The sequence below is a fragment of the Muscardinus avellanarius genome (assembly GCF_963383645.1).
Source record: "Muscardinus avellanarius genome assembly, chromosome: X".
In the NCBI taxonomy this organism is placed as follows: domain Eukaryota; kingdom Metazoa; phylum Chordata; class Mammalia; order Rodentia; family Gliridae; genus Muscardinus; species Muscardinus avellanarius.
In genome coordinates this window covers 95,462,806-95,487,432 of record NC_137792.1, presented here as the reverse complement: position 1 = coordinate 95,487,432, position 24,627 = coordinate 95,462,806, and the positions used below count along the sequence as shown (strand labels likewise).

The following is a 24,627-nucleotide window of genomic DNA, read 5'->3' as shown; positions in this document are numbered from 1 at the left end:
TGGAGGTAGAATGCTCCTGGGTTCCATCCCCAGTACTGTAAAAATATGGTCGGCATTCAGGAGTGGAGACCTGAGTATCGTGGTTCGTGTGCTGACAGCCTCAGCTACTTAGCAAGGCCCTTCACAACTCAGTGAGACTCTATTTCACATAAAAGACTAAAAAATAGGGCTGGGAGTGTAGCTCCATGGTAGAATGCACCAGGGTTCCATCCCAAGTACCGCAAAAAAAAAAAAAAAAAAAAAAAAAAAAAAAAAAAGTAGGGCTGCAGGTATAGCTCAAAGGTAAAATATCTTTGGGTTCAATCTCTGGTAACAAAAAAAGCAAACACAAAACAAAACAAAACATGGGTGGGCATGGAGGCACACGTTTTTAATCCCAGCACTTGAGAGGCTGAGACAGGAGGATCTCACAGGTTTGAAGCCAGCCTGAGCTACTGAATGAGGCTCTCAGCAACTTAGTGAGACCCTTTTTCCAAATAAAGTATAAAATAGGTCTGGGAGTGCAGCCAGGTGGTAGAAAGCCCCTAGGTTCCACACCCAGTACCACACACACACACACACACACACACACACACACACACACCTTTTCATAGGCAATTAAAAAGGAAGATCCTTGTATTCAGTGATAGAAATAGCAAGAAACTTCAGGAAGATTGTAATGGGGCTCACTTGATCCCACCATCTCATAAAACATTTACTAAAGTTATATGCTATAGACACACATGTTGCAAATTTAGCTTTGGGAATATTGCTCTCTTGGCTGGAGGAGGAAAGAGCAAACAGGAGCTGCAGTAGGAAGACCTTTTTTTAGCCTCTAGAAGGAGAGCATTATTCTCTGTAAGAATCCATCCTGGTGCACTGCTATAAAAATTCACAGAAATAAAAATGTACATTAATTTGTTACCATGCATGCTGATGGGATTGTCAGTGCAAATATTTCTCATGCTCACAATAGTTCTTATATCTTTCTTCTGCCATCATCACTCACATTCCACAATGGCCATTATAGATTGTTCTGTCTTTTATGGAGTTTGGCAAAGTTCTTCCAAAGCAACACAGAGAAGACAGTTTGCTTGGTGGGTGTCTTATACTAAAGGGACTGGTAGGGTAGGAAAATGATTCAAAGAAAAAAAGAAAAAGAAAAGCCTAAGGAATTCTGATCAGAGACCCTGTTGTAGGCTAATCAGTCCCCACAACTTCACCTTGTTGTACTCTTTCATTTTACAAACAAATCAAGGCCAAGGAGGAGAGTCAATTTACTTAGGATGACAATGAAGGTTGAGTACAGATGGGAAAAGAAGAGAATGGAGGAGAAGAGAAAGATGAATAGGAGGAAGAGAAGAAAGAGTGGTTCAAAAATAATTTGGCTAAAAGCCAGGCGTGGTGGCTTTTCAGAAAGAAAAGTTTCTTCAGATGTAGAAGTTCTGTCAACTAGTGTTCATAACTGTACACTACTGTGTTCAAAACTGAACACTACTGGTTCTCCACCTTCTGAACACTAGATTCCTGAGGAGCTGAAAAAACTCTGATGACTGAGTCCCCACTTCCAGAGATTCTGATATAGTTGGGCTGGGGTGAGGACATCAGAATTTTTATGTATTCTCTGTTAGTCTCTAATTTGAAGCCAATATATAAAATTACTGACATAAAATATTTTTGGTGGTACTAGGGTTCCTGGAAATCATTCTACCTCCGGGCTACACTCCCAGATGTATTTTTATATGTTTTTACTTGGAAACAGGGTCTCTTAAGCCAACGTGGCTGGCTTTGAACCTGTGCGATCCTCCTGTCTCCGCCTCCCAAGCGCGGGGATTACAAGCGTGTACCACCACACCTGGCTGACATAAAAGATTTTAAGGCCTGGGGTGGGGGAGATGTTGTGTGATTTTGATTTAAGGGTAATAATATCTGAGTTTTTCCCTTGAAAAAATGCAAAAATCTGACCAAGGGCCATTCTGACCTTCTACTTTAAGAAAAGGTGAAAAAGCATTAACATCTTGCTTTGTCAGTAATAACACTTATGTTTAAAACCAGTTGCAACTAGGCTACATGTGAGAACAGCTCAAAATCAATTTGTTCAAAACAACCATAGAGCTACGCTTTGTTTTAGTTAGCTCCATAGTTTGGCATGTCTGAGTTACTAACCTGAAAGACTGAAAAATAGTTTAGGTTTCTGAGGTTGGTCTAAAACACTTGTTTTCCAGTGTTGGAAAACATCCTCTAGAGGCTCTCTAGGAATTTCTTCCTTACTTGTTCTGAGATGTAAGATAAAGGGGTTTGCATGGTCTCACTCATATGTGGAATATAAAAAGTTAATCTCATAAAAGCTGAAAGTAGAATAGTGGTCACCAGAAGCTAGGAAGAATAGGGAGAAACAGTGAAGGGGGAGCGGTTGATCAGCAAGTACTAAGTTACAGTTCAGTAGGAACAAGAAATTTTCGTGTTCTATTGCACAGTGTGGTAACTTTTAATAACAATTATGTATACCATGCAGTTCAAAAATCTAGAGGAAAATATTTTGAATATTTTTATCATAAAGAAATGATAAATGTTTAAATGACAAAGATATGTTTAATAAGATTTAAATATTATATAATACATGTATTGGAACATAAAATAGTACTCCATTAATATGTACAGTTTTTAGGTTTCAGTTAAAGTTTTTAAAAAAACGGTGTAAGGGTTTTACTGGTAGACACAGAAAAACATTTTGAGTCCAGAAAGGACTTTAAAGAGGCCACTGTGGTTATAATATTGTACTTTGGATTTGCAATATGTTGCCTTTGGGATATACTGGGCAAGATACCTCGAATCTCTCGGTTATCCCTTACTATTGCTGATGATTCTACGGTTATACCAAAGTAAAACGTTTAATTTATTTTTTTTTTGTGGTACTGGGGACATAACCCGGGGACATTTTACCTCCAAGTTACCCCCAGCCCTATATTTTATTCTTTATTTTGAAAAAGGGTCTCACTGAGTTGCAAAGGGCCTCACTAAGTAGTAGCTGAGGCTGTCCCCAAACTGTGATCCTCCTGCCTCAGCCTCTCAAATGCTGGGATTAAAAGTATGCACAACCACGCCTGGCTAAAAGTTTAAAAAGAATCTTCAGAATGTATTTTAATCTATATAGCCATGATAACATTATATTTTAGTCACTGCTAATCTACAAACTCCCTGGCTGGAAGACACTTAGGCTAGTTTCCTTCCTAACTATATTCTGACAGTGTGAAATGATGTATTTGTTTACCTGCTTCATATTGTTTCTATTCCAACTCCTTCACTTTGCTAATGGCAAACTGTGATGTAATTTACTTGATGGAGGGGGAAAATCAGTTTGGCTGTTGTCAAAAACAAAATTATACTTGCTTTCATGTTTTGGCTTCCATTCTTTGCCTGCTTCTCCCTCCCAACATAACACTACCCCCCCCCACACACACACACCACTTTCCAACAATGGCACAAGAGCTATTTATGTAAAATTATGACCTGGAAATAAAATAAAAACTGGTTTAGGCTTATACAAAGCAGACATATTTGCCCAACTGGTTTCCCTTCTATTCACTTCATAAAACTTAGTAAGCCAATAGTTTTCAGCCCACTTGGCAAAATAAACCAATCAATTGTTTTTGTTATTAGGTTTTGAGAGTTCCCTGTAACTAGGAACCATCTACTTTATAGTAAATATGTTGTTGGGAACTTCTTTTCTCTTGTGTGGGAAGTTAGGCCTGCAAATGATTTTCAGAAGGGATTCTTCTATCTTTTCATACAAGGCTAGTTAAGAACAAGCACTTTTGAAGAATGTCTCTGACATTCTTTTGAAGAATGTCTCTGACATTTTGACACTTTTGAAGAATGTCTCTGACAAATTCCTGTGCTTTAAAATCAGTGACAAGCCCCCTCCCCACCATCACCCCACACACATTTCATTCCACCTTCCACATCCATTCATTCAACATATATTTATTGGGTGTCTACTATATGCCAGGTGCATATTTTAACTTTACTAAAATGGTATTTATTATTCAAGTCATACCATATAATATCTATCCCTTTCAGAACAAAGAAAAATATTTACTTATAATGAAGTAGAAACCTTTAACCATTTTGGTCTATCAGTCTCAAATGTTTGTTTCTAAAGGTAAGTCTTAAACTCTTTTGCAAGTCAATAACTAGTTCAAGGTCGTGCCTTGATCTCTCTTTTTTTTTTTTGATAACTTGTTCAAGGTGCCTGATCTCTTTTGCTACAAGAAGTTCTAGATTAAGTCCTTTCTTATCATTAACAGTGTAGAAAAAAAATAAAACTGACAGATAAGAGATAGGGTTGGTGGGTAGAATCAAATGAAATCCAGAAGGAAGGCTAATTAATGGTACTGCCAGCAAGACTACTGAGGTGGCAACAGTGTTTACTATGGGGCTCTAATAGCATAAGGTGACTGAGCTCTACATTCAGTTTGGAATGACATTTGGTTGACAGCCACTGATTTAGCCACTCTCAACTTCCTACCACACACAAAAAATGGAGCTGAGACAGAGAAAACTCATAACACAGAAAATGTACTCTATCTCCTGTCAGGATCTGGAAGGAATCTCACTGTCCAGCAGATAGAGCTGGATGGAGAACATATTTCCTCAAGATCGGTATTAACTGGCATATCAGGTGAAGAAGGCCACCTTCTCTGGTGGGCTGCTGCTTTTATGAGATGTTCAGAGGATTGTTCTCCACCACTTGCCACAATTATTCTACTTTCATTCAGAAACAACAATTTCCAGAAAACCATACAGCTGGAGAATAAAGTAAATATAAAATAATCATCACATTGCTGAGGATTCAGGTTGGGTTTTGGCAAGCTGGGGGCATATTAAGCAGCAGTGACCCCGTACCATGACTTAGAAGCCAGGTCCAAGCAAAATTGTGAGGTTTGTATCAGTCATTTGATTACAAACCATATAGACCCTTTCCTTACCATCCTCAGGTGTGCTCTATAATTCCCTAGGCTCCTGTTTTATCTCCAGTGCTTGCTGAGAATTCATCCCTAATGTCTTAGAAAATCATTGAAATTGTATTTATTGTGAAATGAATTCATGCTCATGGAATGAATCAAATAACACAACAGATTAAGTAATGAGTCAAAATCTACCTTTCCTTTGTCCAATTCAACCCTTATGAAATTAAGACTCTTAACATGTTCATATGTGATCTTCCAGATGAACACCCAAGATTTATAAAAGGAAAGCACTTTGTTTTCTTACATAATATGTCTCAGAACTATCTCTCCTTTACTACATTTAGATATATTGTATAAATCCACAGATTAGGTCTATTTAACGTCACCTGTATTGATAGATATTTCTCCATTTATTTTTTTGTGATACTGGGGGTGGAACCCAGGGGCTTTCTACCTCTGAGCTATACCCCCAGACCTATTTTATATTTAATTTGGAAACAGGGTCTCACTAAGTTGCTGAGAGCCTCACTAAATAGCTGAGGCTGGCTTCAAACCTGTGTGATCCTCCTGTCTCAGCCTCCCAAGCACTGGGATTACAAGCCTGCTCCACCACACCCATGAAAACAACACTGTAATGAATGTTCTCATATAATAGTTTTGATCAAGGATACAATGAATACCTTTGTGCATTTCCTATACTTTAAAAAAATTGTAAGAAATTTTAAGTATAATTCTTAGAATTATATTTTTAGAGAGGGGTTCTATTAATTGAAAATAAAAAGCAACAAAAGATATTATTACTATATATTCTATTTGTGGGGCTACTAGATAGCAGCAATGATAGTAGAAATCAGGCTTCACAGGGTGAAGGGAGAACAATCTGACCTGCTGTCTTTCCTTTCTTTCAACTGCATGTCTAAAAGCCTTAAGGCTTCTGGGAAACTTTATGCAATCACATCCAAAGTAACCAAAAAATCCCACCAATGGGATGGAGCAAACTACTTTACAGTCACACAGAAGGTCATCATAGTTGAGGATGGAGGTAGTAACCTGCCTTCCTGCCCTCCTTAAAGAGGACATAAAGAGACTTCCGGGAAGATGGTGACCAAGAAAAGCAGTGTTTATGAGTCCCGCTAACACTCGATCTCTATTGCCACAAATCAGTGCTTTTCATAGCCAGAAAACACTATCAGCAGAGAAATGAAAACTGTAAATACAAAGGACAGAGAAAAAGAAGACTAGAAGAACAACCAGAGACCAGAAAAGAAGCCAGCCCACGTTATGGCGGTGGAACCATGCCAGTGTCATCTTCCCTCACAGCACCAGGCTCCAGAGAGGAAAGGTAAACAAGGAGTTGAAGTGAGCAGCTGCAGGTCATTCAGTGTATTTCAGCATTTTTTTAAGCACAAAGAATGTCGAAAACTCCCAGTGTCCAAGCTCAGCAAGTCCTCCAGGGACTCAGAATGGAGCTCAAAACCAGAAAAGAAATATGCCAGCCTCACAGCCAAGGGCGTGGCAGCGGCGCCATAATGCCAACAGCAACAGCAAGTTAATCACGCCCATGACAGCTCCAGATCAGTGCACTCAAAAACTGAAAGGGAAATTGAGGCCCCTTATAGGAGAAATCCAGGGACTGCACCCCCAGGGACTTGCGCAGCTTTGATAATCTCCCTGGGACTGATATTTTGCAGTACGACACAGTGAAGGAGTAGCAGTGGTGGAGATACCACACCCGTGTCACAGCTCCCTGTGGGAAAACATCTAGCCTGGTACCCTCATGGTCTTGCGCAGCCTTGATTAACTCCCTGGGTCTGAGATTTTGTGATACAACCCAGTAAAGGAGTAGTGGTGACTGAGATTACCACAAACTCGAGATCCAGAGCACCCTAAGTGAAGTCGTGGTGACCCAAGGAAGAACACAGAGAAGGCAAACTTCTAAAAGCATGGGAAAGAGGAATAACAATGGAGCAATGAATGCCCACAACTCGACAATATCAGAACCTGATAAAATGGAAATTCAGAGATCTCCAGAATATCAAATCAGAAATATAACTGTAGAAATAATACAGGACCTACAAAAATAACTTAGAGTTTAAAAGAAATTGTTGGATGTGGTGGCGCAAGCCTGTAATCCCAGAACTTGGGAGGTTGAGACAGGATTGCACAGGTTCGAAGACAACCTAAGCTACTTAGTGAGGCTCTCAGCAATATAGTGAGATCCTGTTTCCAAATAAAGTATAAAATACGTCTGGGAGTATAGCCTGGAGGTAGAAAGCCTCTGGGTTTCACCCCCAGTACCACCAAAAAAATAAATAAATAAAATAAATAAAGAATGCAATCATTGAAATAAAGGCATCAATTCAAACTATAAACAAGCGATTAGACCACATGGAGAATAGAATCTCGGTCCTAGAAGATGATCGCTCCAAAAATGAACTTAGAGTTTGTAATTTAGAAAAAACAAATTCAACAGCAGGAATCTGATATTGAAGAAATATGGGCACATTTTAAGAGAGCTAACCTAAGAATAATCAGAATAGAGGAGGGAAAACAAAGTGAAACTAAAGGGATAAATAATATCTTCAAAGAAATAATAGGAGAAAATTTTCCAAACATAGAGCAAGAGGTCAATACAAAGGTTCAGGAGACTTATAGAACTCCCTTTAGACAGGATCGGAGAAAATGTTCCCCACGCCACATAATTGTCAAAATAACTAATGTGGAATCCAAGGAGAGAATCTTAAAGTCAACAAAAACAAAAGGCCAAGTCAAATTCAGAGGCAAACTAATTAGAATCACTTCAGACTTCCCAAACCAAGTCATGAAAGCCAGAAGGGCTTGGAGTAACATATTACAAAGTGTGAAAGAAAACAATTTCCAGCCAAAAACTTGCTACCAAGGAAAACTATCTATCAAATTAGATGGGGACATAAGAAGCTTCCATGACAAACAGACACTCAAGGAATTTATGTCTTTAAAACCAGTGCTAGAGAAAATACTCAAGGATATTAACTACAAAAAGAAATAGGAAATACACACCAGAACCAGAGAAACAAGATTACCCATCCAGCAGACAACTAAGCAAAATAAATAAATAAATAAATAAATAAATAAATAAATAAATAAGTATTTCAAACAGAAACAAAATCTTAACATGTAAGGAATTAAAAATTATCTCTCGATAATCACACTGAATGTAAATGGCCTCAACTCCCCAACAAAAAGACATAAAGGGGAAAAATGGATTAAAAACCAGAATCCATCCATCTGCTTCTTACAAGAAGCACACCTTACAAGTAAAGTTAGTAACAAACTCAAGGTAAAGAGCTGAAGCAAGATAATCCATGCCCAAGGAACTCGAAGGCAAGCAGGAGTAGCAACTATGATATCAGACTAGTTAGACTTCAAACCCAAACTTATTAGAACAGACAAAGAAGGTCATATTTTACTGGTAAAAGGAATAATCCAGCAAGAGGAAATAACAATTTTCAACATCTATGCCCCAAACATGCATGCAGCAACTTTCATAAAACAAACTTTGTGACATGAAGTCACACATAAATCCTAATACAATAATACTGGGAGACTTCAACACACCTCTCACAAAATTAGACCAATCTTCCAGACAAAAGGTCAGTAAAGATGCCTCAGAACTAAAAAGCACCATTAATCAAATGGACCTGTTGGACACATATAGAATATTTCACCAAACTAGAGTGGAGTTTACATTTTTCTCAGCTGCTCACGGAACCTTCTCCAAAATCGATCACATCCTTGACCACAACATGAGCACTAGCAAATTTAAAAAATGTTACATACATCCCTGTGTCATTTCAGACCATAATGGAATGAAACTAGAAATCAACTATAAGAAGACAAGGAGAAACAAGATAAACATGTGGGGACTTAACACTACACTTTTGAATGAAGAATGGGTCATAGAAGATGTAAGAGGTGAAATCAAGAAATATCTAGAAACAAATGAAAATAAAGATACAACATATCAAAACCTCTGGGATACTTTGAAGGGAGTACTAAGAGGAAAATTGATAGCACTGAGTGCTCACATAAAAAAACAGAAAATCTTCAAATAAATAAACTAACGACACACCTCAAAACCCTTGAAAAGCAGGAACAATTGAACCACATAGCCAGTAGAAGACAGAAAAATATTAAAATTAGAGAAGAAATTAACTAAGTATAGAATAAAAAAATACAGAAAATCAACAAAACCAAAAGCTGGTTTCTTGAAAAAATTAACGAGATAGATAAACCAGTAGCCAACCTAACTAAAAAAAAAAGAGAGAGAATCAACCCAAATTATGAAGATAAGAGATGAAAAAGGAGACATTACTACTGACAGTATAGAAATCCAGAGGATTATCAGATACTACTTTGAAAGACTATGCTCCAACAAAATGAAAATCTGGAGGAAACTGACAACATTCTAGATAAATACAACCTTTCCAAACTGGGCCAAAAAGATTTAAAACACTTAAACCAAACAACAACAATCAGATTGAAACAGCAATAAAGAGCTTACTATGAAAGAAAATCCCAGTAATAGATGGTTTTCCAAGTGAATTTTATAAAACTTTTATAGACGAGCTATCCGCAAAACTCCTCAAAGTATTTCGTGAAATAGAAAAAAGTGGGACTCTCCCAAATACATTCTATGAAGCCAACATCACACTAATACCCGAACCAAATAAAGACACTTCAAGGAAGGAAAACTACAGGCCTATATCTCTGTTGTACTTGGATGTAAAACTATTAAATAAAATACTACCAACACACATTCAAAACCACATAAAGAAAATCATACACCATGACCACATAAGGTTCATCCCAGGGATGCAAGGCTGGTTCAACATATGAAAATCAATCCATGTAATTCATCATATAAACAGAATCAAAGAAAGAAATCATATGATCATTTAAATAGATGCTGAAAAAGCGTTTGATAAATTCAACACCCATTTATGATAAAAACACTGCAGAGAATTGGAATAGAAGGGACATATCTCAAAATTATTAAGACAATCTACAATAAGCCCACCGCCAACAACATATTAAATGGGAAAAAACTTCAAGAATTCCCCCTAAAAACAGGAATGAGACAAAGATGTCCATTATCACCACTTTTCTTCAATATAGTACTAGAGACTCTAGCTAGAGCAATAAGGCAAGAAAAGGAAATCAAAGGACTACAAATAGGAAAAGAAGAACTCAAACTTATACTATTTAAAGATGAAATGATACTGCATTTAGAAAACCCAACAAACTCAACCAAAAGGCTCATAGAACTGATCAACAAATTCAGCAAAGTTTCAGCATACAAAATCAATCTTAAAAAATCAGAAGCTTTTCTGTACACCAACCATAAATCCACTGAAAAAGAAATTCAGAAAACACTTCCACTGAGGATTTCCCACAAACAGATAAATACTTAGGAATAAACTTAACCAAGCAGGTAAAAGATCTCTACAAAGAAAATTATAAAACATTGAAAAAAGAAGATCTTAGAAGATGGAAGGATCTTCCATGTTCATGGATTTGCAGAATAAATATCATTAAAATGGCCATCCTTCCAAAAGTCATCTAAAGATTCAATACAATGCCCATTAAACTACCAAGATCATTCCTCCCCAGACATAGAAAAATCAGTCCTTAAATTTATTTGGAATAACAAAAAGCCCAGAATAGCCAAGGTAGTTCTCAGCATCAAAATCCATGCAGGAGGAATCACAATACCTGACTTTAAACTATACTACAAAGCCATTGTAGTAAAAACAGCATGGTACTGGCACATAAACAGATACATAGACCAATGCAGCATAACATAAAACCCAGAAACAAACTCACACACTTTCAGCCAATTGATTTTTGACAAAGGGGCAAAAAACATACACTGGAAAAAAGATAGCCTGTTCAACAAATGGTGTTGGCAAAACTGGTTAACCATATGCAGAAAATTGGAAATTAACCCCACTTTCTCATTCTGCACAAGAGTCAATTCAAGATGGATCAAAGACTTGGAAATCAAACCAGAGACCTTGAAGCTCCTTGAAGAGGCCGTAAGTTCAACACTACAACATATAGGCACAGATAAACACTTTCATGACAAGACCCCAAAGGCACAGCAAATTAAAAGGCAAATTAATACATTTGATTGCATGAAACTGAAGAGCTTCTGTTCAGCAAAGGAAACTATCAAGAACCTCAACCGAGAGCCAAGAGAATGGGAGAAGATTTTTGCCACATACACCCCTGATAGGGGACTAATATCTAGAATATAAAGAGAGCTCAAAAACTCAACACTATAAAACCAAATAATTCAATAACAAAATGGGCAAGTGAACTAAATAGACATTTCATGAAAGAAGAAATTCAAATGGCCAATAAATGCAAGAAAAATGCTCAACATCACTGGCAATAAGAGAGATGCAAATCAAAACTACCCTGAGATTTCACCTAACTCCAACTAGAATGGCAATCATTCAAAACACAAACAACAACAAATGCTGGTGAGGATGTAGAGAAGTGGGAACTCTAGAACATTGTTGGGGGGATTGCAAATTAGTGCAACCACTTTGGAAAACAGTATGGAGAATCCTCAGAAGAATGGGAACAAATCTACCATTTGATCCAGCAATACCACTTCTGGGTATCTACCCAAAAGATAGGAAACCAAACTACCAAACTAATGCATGTGTATCTATGTTCATAGGTGCATAATTCACCATAGACAAACTATGGAACCTGCCAAGATGTCCATCAACAGATGAATGGATTACAAAACTGTGGGATATGTACACAATGGAATTTTACTCAGCCATTAAAAAAACTCAATTACATGGAACCGGAGGACATTATGCTAAGTGAGATTAGTCAGTCACAAAAAATAAGAAAACAGATGCTTTCCCTAGTATGTGAGAGGTACGGAGAAATGGATCAGAGGAGGAAAACTAGATGAAAAAGGAAATCCTATAGAGGAGCAAACAAGACAACCTAAATGAGAGGATGGGGGGAGAGGAAATTCTCTAAAACACACAATTTACTTAAAAATATCGAAGTCAACTAACTAAGCCAAGTAAGGGAAGAAGGGATGGGGAAGGAATGGGGTGGGAATTGGTTAGGGGTTAAATTGGTGATGTATACATGTATGTCTACACAAGTATTTTACCCCAATATGATTTATGAATATAATGCACCAATAAAAAATTTAAAATGAAAAAAAGACATAAAGAGTTTTTAAGTCATCCCGAACTGGTAACAACTTCTGATCTAGCTGAAGGGCTATGGTTTCTTTGTGACCATGTCCTGGATCCAGTTACTGATTATAGAGCACACTTAAATGGTTACAGGTTGCTGATGATATCATTCGAATTTCTGAGAAAGGGGAAGAAAATTGGTGTTATAAATGGGCCCTTTTTTGGATTTACTGGGATAGCAGCCATGAGGAGAGGAAAGCTTGGCTTGATGCTGTGGATTGTTGAATTATTTGAGCTATTCACACTTACTGCTTCTCTGTTGGCAGGTTGCCGGAAGATATCACCATCAGAATGTTCCCACGACAATTCTCCATCTCCTGTTTATTAAAAAGGAATAAAGAAAGAATCACACATACATAGAAGGGAAAACTATCACCCTTGTGACCCAGCAACATTTTTGGTGTCATGATTCCAAAGTTCTCAAGAAGTTTTGCTCTGTGGCTGCCCTTCAAGAAACAGCGCTGATAGATTTTTCCGGGTGTGTCTCATGGCTCAAAACAATTCTGTATAAAGTTGCTACTTTCTTAATAGATCAGCTAGCACCATTGTCCAGAATTTGGAAAATAAAAGTAAAAATGATCACTTTTCACCTTAATATAGCCATCATTGTCATGTTTGATTATTTTACTAAAGTGGCAGTTAATATTTTGTAGTTCATTTTTAACTTGTGTTTAAACTACCCTTAAACAATGAGTTTTCAAAATTTGGTCTGTCACAATTTGTTAGGTTCACCATTCTATCTCTGAAAATATATGAGTATATCTGAAATTTGAGGTTAAACTTGCTATGATTAGTCTTTACATAACAACTTTTATTCTTGCCTGATAAACCTTTTTCTTGTTCTATATAATATACAGTTTAGACAACAAACCCTTATCATTGCTGTCTTCCAGAATAAGTGTTTTTAAGAGGAAGATTCTAAGCTGGGAGGGTTAGAATCTGTAATCCTTGCACTTGGGAGGCTGAAATAGGAAGATCACAGTTTGAGATCAGCCTTAGAAACCTAGTGAGGTCCTGTTTAAAAATAAAAAAAAAATTAAAATAGGACTGGGGTACCTGAGAGGTAGAATGTCCCTGGGTTCAAGCCCCAGTACAAAAAGAAAGGAATATTCTACTTTAAGCCTTTGGAACAACAAGTATACCACAGATATGGATATTCCTTGGCTAGTTAAAAATCAAAGTAGTATAATTTCCAAGAAACTTATATTACCTATGAACAAGCAAGGAGATGGGAAAAATCTTATCTTAGGTTTGTTCTACTTTGAGTACTATTTGAATTATATACATGCCTACAGATAAACACAATATTTAGCCAGAAATTCTGTGGGATAACAAAGAATATGGAAAAGCATACTTATATAGAATTTTCTATTCTAATTCTTCTTCCAAGTTTTCAAAAACCTTAAAACAAATAATCATCTTAATGGTTCAGTCGTATGGTACTACTGTTAGGGAAAATTATATAACAGCATTGACTTTTAGGGCTTCATAGAGACTTGGAAATTATTTTGGTAGCAATATTAGAATCAATTAGTTACTTAGAGTATGGAATGACATTTACAAAGAACCAGAGCTTAAAAATAGCAAGTCACACACGAGAGGCAAAAAGCAAGGTGTGATTGAGCAGAAACTTCGGCTGTGGAACAAGAGAAATAGAGCTGATACTTGTATGAGGATAAAGAAAGGGGAGGAGAGGGATGGAGAGAGCAGAGTGAGTTGTTGAGGCAAACAGGGTTAGTAAAAATAGGTTGAAGAATTCACATTCGATACTCTCATCAATCTTTCAATAAGAGTTTCTACATCAAAATGATAGTTATGGAAGTTTCTGGTAATGGAGTGTATAATCTTTAGGGAACAACTGGAATATGGGAGTCCAATCAGGAAGCTGCTATGGTAATGAGTGATAAGCTTGAACATACGTAAAATAATAGAGAGGAAAAGCTGAATCAGAATACTGTGGGCAAGAAGAAAATTATAATCCCTGATAGAAGATTAGATCACAGAGGACGCAGGCAGAGAAGAAAGCAATATATAGCAACTTTGGGATACAAGCCTGGAAAACACCACTGACAGTGACTGAGTAGGGATAAACTTAGATCTATGTCCCACTGTAGCTGGCAGTGTTGGATTTGAGCCAAATGAAAATATACTAGAGAAGACTAGACACTGGGAAATATTCACCAGCACATGGTAAAAATGATATGTAAGGTATATAGGATGTGGCTTCCAGTCTAAGTAGATAAAAGAGAGAAAAGGAATTCCAAAAGAAAAATCACAGAATAGCTCTTTTCATCATTGTCTTTTTAATTATAAATTTTGTGACTGATTGATATTGACACCAAATGTTTACATAGCATAGCTTTCTCAAAAGTTAAAATTTAAGCTGGGCATGGTGGCATATGCTTTTTTTTTTTTTTTTTTTTTTTTGGTGGTACTGGGATTCCTGGAAGTCCTTCTATCTCCGGGCTACACTCCCAGACCTATTTATATTTTTATTTGGAAACAGGGTCTCTTAAGCCAGCGCAGCTGGCTTTGAACCTTCATGATCCTCCTGTCTCCACCTCCCAAGTGCGGGGATTACAAGCATGTGCCACCATGCCCAGCTGGCACACACTTTTAATCCCAATACTTGGGAGGCTGAGATGGGAGGATCACAGGTTCGTGGCCATCCTCAGCTACTTAGTGAGGTCCTCCACAAATTAGTAAGACCCTGTTTCAAGATAAAATAAAAAATAGGGCTGGGCATATAAAAACAAATAAATAGGGCTGGGGTGTAGCTCAGAGGTAGACTGACCCTAGATTTAATCTCTAGTACTGAAAGAAGAAGGACAGAAAGACACTGACGTTTTAAAGGGCTTCTAATTAAATAGTGTCTTTAAGAATTTATAGTCCAATCGGAATGGGGCAGCACATGTCCCTGTGACAAGTGAGCAGGAGAATACAAAGCAGTCAGTATGAAGCATGAAAACAGATTAACACCTAACAACACAAATTCAGATGAATATGTCACAACCTGTATTTGAAAACCTAAGCATTTGTAGACAGATATGTGTAACTAAATTGGAATTATGTTACCTCATTATATATCTATGGACATCTATACACACATGTATATATACTACATATAAATATATATACTATACACACACACACACACACACACACACACACACACACACACATATATATTAGGAACTACTAGCATTTCTGTTGCTTTGAGCTTCTAAAGTGATCAAAATGACATTCTCTAAGCTTGAATGTTGTATTAAGTTATTAAGTAGCTGGTAAAATTCTCAATATTTTAGTCATCCTATTTAATTTAAACTGTAGTTAAATTAAAATGATCTTAGATGTTGACACTTTGTATAGCTATAAATGTCTCTCCAGAACTGGGAAGTGTCTGGACAGCTGAAAAAGAGGTATTATATGTCAATTTATAATATTAAATACTATATCTTGGAAAAACAGACATTGATATACTAAAAACCCTATTTCTTTGCTTTTTTCTGATTCACTGGACATTTATCTTGAGTGAGATGGAATCTTTCTTTCAGCCAAGACTTTTGTAAAAAACAGTGATTCTAATGGAGACAGATGGCTTCTAGTTAATTCTGAGAAGCAGCAAGATGTAATTTAACCAATTTTTCAAACCAAAATGAAAAACAACTCTAGTGTACTGTATGTCAAACAATATTCATTTAACTTTAAAAGCCACATGTGTTGTTTAGTCAAACCTCAATTATACTCTGAGTGATACCCTATGGGGCTGGAGTGGCTTGGATTTTGGGTAATGGGAGAAATGGAGAACAAGTATTTGAAAAGTGGTCAAAAGCTAGGCTGAAATGCAGACTGTTTATAACTCCCTTGGCTTCCATTAATCTCTGGTTGGCTTGAGCAGATCAGGAAAGTAAATCCTATCTTCTCAAAACACCCAATTGTATAGTGAGATTCTAAGATAGTCATGAAGATAAGCCTCAGAGAGCAAAACTACGCCAGCGTGTGGTCACTTCTAAATCACACAAAACATCACAAATAGGATGGCCATAGGGTCCAATTTATCTGGGATAACCTAGTTTTGTTGTCTGTCTTTTTTGGCAGGCATAATTGTTAAGATTTTCCCTCTTGCTTCTCAAAGTGTTTTGGTTTGGATGATAAATTATATAGTCACTCTAATCAAAAAGCAAAGAGAAATAAAATGAATCCTCAAGGCAGGGAGAAGTGATCTCTATATTTTCAGTGGAACAAGTTGAAATCAGCAGAATCAGGGCAAATGGTGAAAGGGCTTTTGAAGAAACATGGAAGAGGTCAGAGAGGAAGAAAGAAACCCATCATGAAATGTTCACCTGCCATGTGCCAGAATCCATGTGAGACACTATTGTCAGTATTGAATAGCCATCCTGGAGATGAAGGACAGGTGAAAGCAGATGACACGAGGGTGCCTTTGCCAAACATCTAATTCTATAAATTCTGCTAGGAGGAAGGTGTCATGCTGAAATTTGAAAGACACTTTAATTAACAGTGTTAAAACGTTTTTCTACTGATAGTTATTTGAGGTTCCAATAGCCATATGCATATGGTAGCATAAAGAGTCTTCCGGTATCTTGTAAGTTGGCAGTTGTTTTTTTAGAGAATACTTTGTTAAATAAAGCACTTTATTGTTTGGGCTGTCAGTACAAGCGCTTAGCATTTTTTAACAAAATATCTGCTTGAGAAATACGAAGACACAGGAAAAAGGGGAACTTCCTGCCAACAGTAGCAAGCCAAATCTGAGGAATACAAACATATTTATCCAGAAAAATAAGAAGCACTTTTTTAAAGTTCATTGGGAGAGTATGTGTGTTTGTAGGATGGAATCAGAGAAGAGATGGTAAAGAAACTCTTAGCTGGCTGGTGACCATGATCCACCCTGCTCTTTCAATTCAGACATAGCTGAAAGATTCAAGTTCATCATTAGAAATGGGGTCTTTGCTTTCTAGATAAATTCCAAAGCATCTGCTGGACTGTTTCCATATGTAGCCCCTGGGAACAAAGTCATCACAAAGATGGTCTCTCTCAGTGGCCTTAGAGATCATAGAGTTCCCAAAGTTGTCTCATTTCCATAAACTCAGAGATATTATAGTGTAATGGCAAAAAGAACAGACTGAAGTAAAAAGAACAGACTGAAGTAAGACAGTCTAGGTCCAAATTCTGGCCCTCTCGCTTCCTGCCCATGTGACTTTAAGCAAATTAATTCATCTGTTTGTGCGTCAGATTCCTTATTGCTAAAACAAAGACAATAATGCCTACCTCTTAGGGTTGTGAGAGTTGATTAGTATACACAAAGTACTTGGATCAGTGCCTGGCAAAGGGATATTATAAGTGTTGTCTTCTATTCTTGCTTACCTGTCTTCCAATATTGTCCTTTCTCTTCGTTTTACTCCTTTCTCAAGAATAGCTTATACATGGGGGAAACCCAGCTTAAAGGACTTCCGTAAGTATAATAGGTATTTAACAGAGTAAAGAGTTTAGAATGTAAAATAGGACACAAACTTTTGAAAACAGTGTTCAAAGTAATTTTAAAAATACAAATTCTTGCCGGGTATGGTGTCGCATGCTTGTAATCCCCGTGCTTGTGAGGTGGAGACAGGAGGATCACGCAGGATCGAAGCCAGCCTCGCTGGCTTAAGAGACCCTGTTTCCAAATAACAATATAAAAATAGGTCTGGGAGGTAGAAGGGTTTCCAGGAACCCCAGTACCAACAAAAAATACAAATTCTTATATTGATTAAACATTTCAATATTATTTTAAATTTTATTAAGTAAAATATGTTATTAAATTTCAAAAGCAAAAACTAGGAACGAGAAAAATTTGCACCTTCAAATAGAAAGAAAATATTTTTGCTTCTAAATTATCAGAAACAAGCTAGGGTCCTGGAGACACATACATAGTAATGGTTAGAGAGATTTTTTCAGCTCAACCCTCTAAAATGATGTTAATTCTCTCATAATCATGCTGGTCCTCTATTTTCATCTTTTAAAAAAGGTGTTTGCATTTTAATTAAAATCCCTTCTCTCACTTGAATAAAATGAGGCTTGAAAGGGTAGATATGTGCTTCTTTGGGAAGCAGCTCAATTTACATAGTTATAAAGTAGGGCATTATAAATTCCAAGTGCCCAAATAAAGTTGAATTCTGTACCACTACATCATGAACTAAAAATAAAAGGCAGAATAGAGAAGAGAAAATAAAAAATCTATCCATGTTTACTGCCTGGTCAACCTGGAAATGAGAAGGAGTCACTTGTAAGGTCCTTCTTCGTTTCATGAACACCACTTTGGCTTTCTATACTACACAAAGAGAACGAGGCAACTTTTGGGAAGTGGATCTGGTTTTCATAGCCAAAACAAGCAGAAAGTGAATGTAGTCACACTGTCTCTTTGCTTGAAATAACCAGATAATTATATCAACTATTCACTTTGCCTAGGCTATGGAAATCCTTACTTTGTAAGCTCTTCCAGTTACAATGTGGGTAATATTCAAATACAATTCTCATGACCTTTTGCCAACAGTTTACAATGTCAGTCAACAAATCAGATTTATTTCTATAGATATTAAAGTTTAGGCTCATGTAGACTGTTCTAATGTGAGCAAAAGACACTTTATTGTGTTTTTGGAAAGCTATGCCAGGCCTTGAAGTAGTTAGAATAAGGTTGAAGGAGAATGGCTATCACAACTCATGAATAAGTAATTGCTGTGAAATGCTTCACTGGGAATTCCTCTTTTTTATCATAGAACCAGATTCATATACACTCCAACCCTACAAACTGAATGGGCATTATTGACCCTGACAGGGGATCCCAGCTGGCCAATTAGGAATCATGGCTATTAATTTGTTGAGCTCAATATGAAAGTCAATGCTGTCCCATTCACTGTCTAAAAGATTTTCTGTCTAGAAAAAAATGTTCTAGACATAAAAGACATGCCAAGAAGGAACTTGATGACCTCAGAGGGGTGGAGGTCCTAGGACAGTCAGCAAGCATGTGAAGATGAATTCTGAGCAAAAGGAATGGAGAGAGAACAAAACAACCTGGAAAATTTCCATGGAAGGAGAAAGATTTTACTTGGGATTTAGCAGAGATGAAGTAGGAAAAGATGAAAAATCTAAGATGGTCTCATATTTCTGAATGTAAGAGATTCACTTTTGAAAGTGGAATAATAATGGTGGTCAGACTCTTATGTAGCTTTGAAAAGATCAGAATATTTCAATATGTTTTGAATTGTAGGCAAGAACATACTAATACAAATTGAGTTAAATTTTAAATGTTTATTTTACTGTAGTATGAACATTTAAGATGAGAGATACTCTCTTCAGTTCTCTTTGTGTACAATCCAGTAATTTAGGCACAATGTTGTACAGCAAATCTCTAGAATTTATTCATCAATAGGCATAAAGTTTTAGTTATGCAAGATGGATTTTTATCTTTTTAAGTAGCATTTCTTATTAACAATGTTTCTTTCCTATCAGGACCAGGAGATTGTGGTATTTATGCAGTAAATGTAGATCTAATAAAAAACAATTCGAGACTGACTTGTTAGGATCTCTATTTGGAGATGAGATTATTTTCTAGTTTTCTTTGATTTTAAAAATTTGAGCCAGGCATGGTGATACATACATATAATCCAAGTAATGGGAGGCTAAGACAGGAATATTAAAAGTTTGCAGCCAGCCTCAGCAACTTAATGAGGCTGTCAGTAATTTTGGTAAGATCTTATTTCAAAATAAAAAATAAAATAGGGTTGAGAGTGTGGCTCAGAAGTAGACTGCTCCTGGGTTCATCTCTCGTGCCACAAGAAAGTTTAAAATCTATTACACTTGTAATCCCCGCGCTTGGGAGGCAGAGACAGGAGGATCACGCAGGTTCGAAGCCAGCCGCGTGCGCTGGCTTAGGAGACCCTGTTTCTAAATAAAAATGTAAAAATGGGTCTGGGAGTGTAGCCCGGAGGTAGAAGGGCTTCCAGGAACCCCAGTACCACCAAAAAAAATCTATTATAGATTTATTATGTTTACAAAAAACAAAGCATCTCACATACCACTTTCCTAACATCTCTAGATTCTACCGAAGATGGCATCTGAGGTTCAATTTTATTGTGTTTTGGAAAGACAAATCAAGAATCTTAAAGTAATATGGTAGTTGTCTTGATAACTAAAAATTTTTTTAAACATGTGCTTCTAGTTTCAGTTACTTTGAAGAAATTAGTAGAAATATCTCAGTTTCATAAAAAGACACTTTAGCTTTATCCTTGGGCTCATTCAAGATGCAGTGGCTTGAGTTGAACAAGTTGTGTTTAGTCATTTCTCCTGCCTCCCTAGGCAGGCCTGTATTTGGGATCCTATCAAGAGATTTTTGTGACTGTGATTCTCTTTCATTGTAATAAAACAATTACATAATAAAAGAGGAAGATATATGTTTAATATATGATACAGGAGATGGGGAGGCCAGATGGTCCTTTACTTACAGTTTACCAACCAAGAAGCCAAGATATTCAAAACAATGAACAATATAAGAAAATATTTTATCCATTATTATGGTTTGTCTCTACTGAAATTCTTGTGAAAATTTGATTGTAAGTGTAGTGGTGTTAGGAGGAGGGGTCTTTCAGAGGTATTTGACAGTAGACTGGATTAGTACTTGCAAGAACAGTTGCTATGAAGCAGGTCAGTTGCTTTTTTTTTTTTTTTTTTACTCCTCCTTCTCTTTCACAAGTACCAGTTTCCCTCTCCACAATTTGTCCTGCATAGAGCTGCATGTGGTCCTCATAAGAAGCCTGGAAGTTATAGCAGGCCCATCTTGGGTTTCTGGGCTCCAGAATGTTGAGCCAAATAGGTCTGTTTTCTTTATGTCACTCCACTTCAGGTATTTTGATATAGCAACACAAAATGGTCTAAGAAATGAACAAACCAGACTCTCTGAACATGGTCAAAGAAGAAAGAGATCAATGAGAACTAAAGTGATCAGACAGGATTGTTAGAAGAGATACAACTTCAGTTGGGCTCTTGAAAGTTGTATGGGTTCCAAACAGAAGAAAAGAGAGAAGGTATTCCAAACTTAGAGGAAAGGAGAGTTGAAGACAGGCACAAAATAGGAGAGGAAATGGGAAAGAGCATGCCATGTCACAGAATAAAGTGATAATCCAGCCTAGAACAGACATGTATGCATTGGTGTTAGAGAAATGAGGATGGGTATTAGAGTAAGGGAGGATCAGATTGTTTCTGAGCCTTTAAAAATAAACTGAAGAATTTACATTGGGTAATGTGGTAAAAAATTGTAGTACAATTCAGTACATGATCAGTATAATTCAGTAGTTGACATGATCAGTACAGTTCAGTAGTTGAGACAAGCTTCTATTACCCTGGAGTACAGAGTAAGGAGAAATGTGGTGAAGTTGTAGAGATAGTCTGAGGTGTCATCATTTACCTCCATAACTAGGATCACCCTCCTTAATTATTGGCTTCTATGATAGTTTTGCTTAATGAAATGTGGCAGAGATGCATGTTTAACTTATTTATACCATCATGTGCTAAATTTCAGTTTTTTTTCACTGAAATGCCAGGAGGCCTGGTTCCATGACTGTTTTTATTCATTATTGTATCTCCAGCACTGGCACCATACCACGTGCTTAGTGGTTACTTTAAAAATGTCTGATAATGAATGAAGGAAGGTGGATATTTACACTCCACATTCTTTAAGCCCAAAGAGAGAGAATAATGGGATGAAATTAGTCCCCATGGTTGGAAGTAGAGAGAATAAAACCTTGATGGGGAAGAACAGCAGTGTGCTTATCTTTTTTGGAGTATCTACATATACCAATATGTTGTGTGTGTGTGTGTGTGTGTGTGTGTGTGTGTGTGCACGTGTGTGTAGTCATTAATTTTCCCCCTTTACTCTCTTGCCCTAGAAGAGGCTCTTGTCATACTCCTATGAATGGATCCCAATATGTATTATGGTGCTTAAAAATCTGGGATTTTTGAGCTATAGTGACTAGGTTCAAATTTTAGTTCTGCCACTTACTTTCATGCATTATTGGGCAAATAATTTATCTGCCTCCATACTGTCATATGTAGAATGGAGATAAAAAATAGTTCCTGCTATTGTTGTGTGAGTCAAATATGTTATTCTACTACATATAAGTGCTCAGAACACTGCTTAGCATATAGTAAGTGCTATATATATATATATATATATATATATATATATATACCAACTGTCAAATACATAATCTGCTTTCAATATAGTCAATACCCTACCCCAAATACTTCTCTTCTCCCTAGTGTATAATCCAAGTACATAGCCTTTCCCCTTGCTTTGGCAGGAGAGGCAGGAGACAGGCAGCAGAAATGATAAATGGTGGAGGAAAGCTGGGTGTGGGTTTGGATTTGAGGTCTGCCCACCCAGAATGTGGCAGTAGTACAATCTCTGAAGAGATTTGTTCGTCTGATAAAGTTTCCCTTAAGGTTCTAGTGGCTATTTGTGCTAGGCTTCCAGTCCAGATGAGGTTTGCTGAAGTGCCAGCAATGACATGAGCCCTGCCAATATTCTCCTGATTGTCCTAGCTTCACAGACATGTCTAAACAACTGAGGCTGGGGCTGAGATTCAATCTGCCTCTAGTATTTGCTGTCTGATCCAGGAAGAAAGGCACAAATTTAGTGTTTGGTGACAGTGCCGAGAGCATGTTTCAATGGGGTCCTTTATATGAAGGCTTGCAAGTTCAACACTCAAAAGGTTATTTTTTCTTCAGTATTTGGCTTGCAGTTAGGGTGGCCAGCACAGGGGAGAAGTGTCTGGGTTCCTTGCTGTGTGAGTAATATGCTTATACAAGATACACCTTTGTAAAAACACTATTTCAACAGAGAAAATAACTAGGTGCTTCAGAAATAAGAACTTCAAAGGAGTTTCAACCACATTATATACAACTGAAAGATGTAAAGAAATGGGAGGTACAAAAAAAACAATTTTTACAAAAGTGTAGGATTTAGTTTTTACAAGGAAAGATGAAAGAAAATGGTGTACTTAGGCTAGAGAACAGATGACAAAGAAAGAATTTAATGAATTGTCAAGTATATGAAGGGACAGTACACAATCATTGGTAACCAGCTTTTATCTATTGCTTCTGAGGATACAACAAAAGGAAAATAAATTGTGACAAGATAGCTGAAGATAGTTACAAGATCTGTTGCCACAAGAAGGACTAGAAATAAAGTTCTGTCTATAGAGATTATATAAATATAAAGGTGAAGCTATTGGAAATAGAGGAGAAGGTTGTTTTACTTAACTTCAGGGTAATAATTACCATTTCTTAAGCAGTAACTGTATCAGGCCCTCTCCTAGCACTCAATGCTACCCTGGTTAATCATTACAAACACTATGAGTGGTGGGTATTATCATCTCCATTTTTACAGTTGAGAAACCCAAGTTTCCAAGTGGTTAAGTAGCTTGTGCAATATAACAGCACTAGACGATGATAGCTCTGGAATGTAAATTCTATGTATTTCTAGCTTCTGAGCCTATGCCCTCTTAATATACTGCTTACTGAATGCAATAATATGCCTTTTCATTGTTTCTTTTTCTTTCCTTTTATTCTCCAGTTGAGATTTCGCATATCCTTTTCTCCAAACAAGAATCTTAGCCTAATAACTAGAGTTGTGAACCACGTGAATGTTGCTACTCAGTATGGACTTTTTTTCCTTTTGGGAAGAACCAAATTAAGTTGGGGCAAAGATAAGAAAGGAGGAGAGGAACAACATATCTATTTTTCCTGACTACAACATCATAGCTGCACTGGGAGACAGCTATATGTGTACATGTTGTAAGAAACAGGTATGGAAGGTACCAGGACTTCACTTAAGCATAAATCAAATTAGGCTGTAACTAACTCCACATTAACATACAGGTACTAGGACATTTTTAAATGAATCAGAATGTACTAATAGTCAAATCAAGATCAGTTATTCCAAAAGGAAATATTAATTATAATCCTAAAGCAGGATGAGAGAGAAAATCAATCTGGGTAGTAAGAATGACACCAAATAATTTCCTGTTGATCATGAACCAACGTAACATCTACTATGGTGCTATGATTTGGATTGTGATATGTTTCCCCAAGTTCCTGTGGTGGAAGCTAGGTTCCCAATATGGCAGTATTAGGAATGGTGTGGAAAATGGCGAAATTTAGTGGGAGTTCACTGGGGATGTTGCCCTAGGAAGGGATTATGAGAGTTCTCATGGGACCCTGCTAGTTCTCATTAAAGGGTTGCTATAAAAAATGAACCTGATTCCTCCCTGATCTCTGGTTTTCTGTCAGGCAGTGCGATCTTGACCTCTTGTATATGGTCTGCCATAATATTATTATTCACCATGAGGTGATGT

The 24,627-nt window shown here is 37.0% G+C and overlaps 1 protein-coding gene across 8 annotated transcripts in view; it reads right to left on the bottom strand.

Annotated features, from left to right (window-relative positions):
- CHRDL1 (chordin like 1) overlaps positions 1-24,627 on the bottom strand; it is a gene marked incomplete at both ends in the record, with an annotated part of 143,356 nt that overhangs the window by 20,877 nt on the left and 97,852 nt on the right. For all 8 annotated transcript variants that reach the window (XM_080718406.1, XM_080718409.1, XM_080718411.1 and 5 more), the window contains one exon: positions 12,473-12,540. In XM_080718406.1, the coding sequence (XP_080574532.1) occupies positions 12,473-12,540 (68 nt within the window). The remainder of the gene's footprint in view (positions 1-12,472; positions 12,541-24,627) is intronic.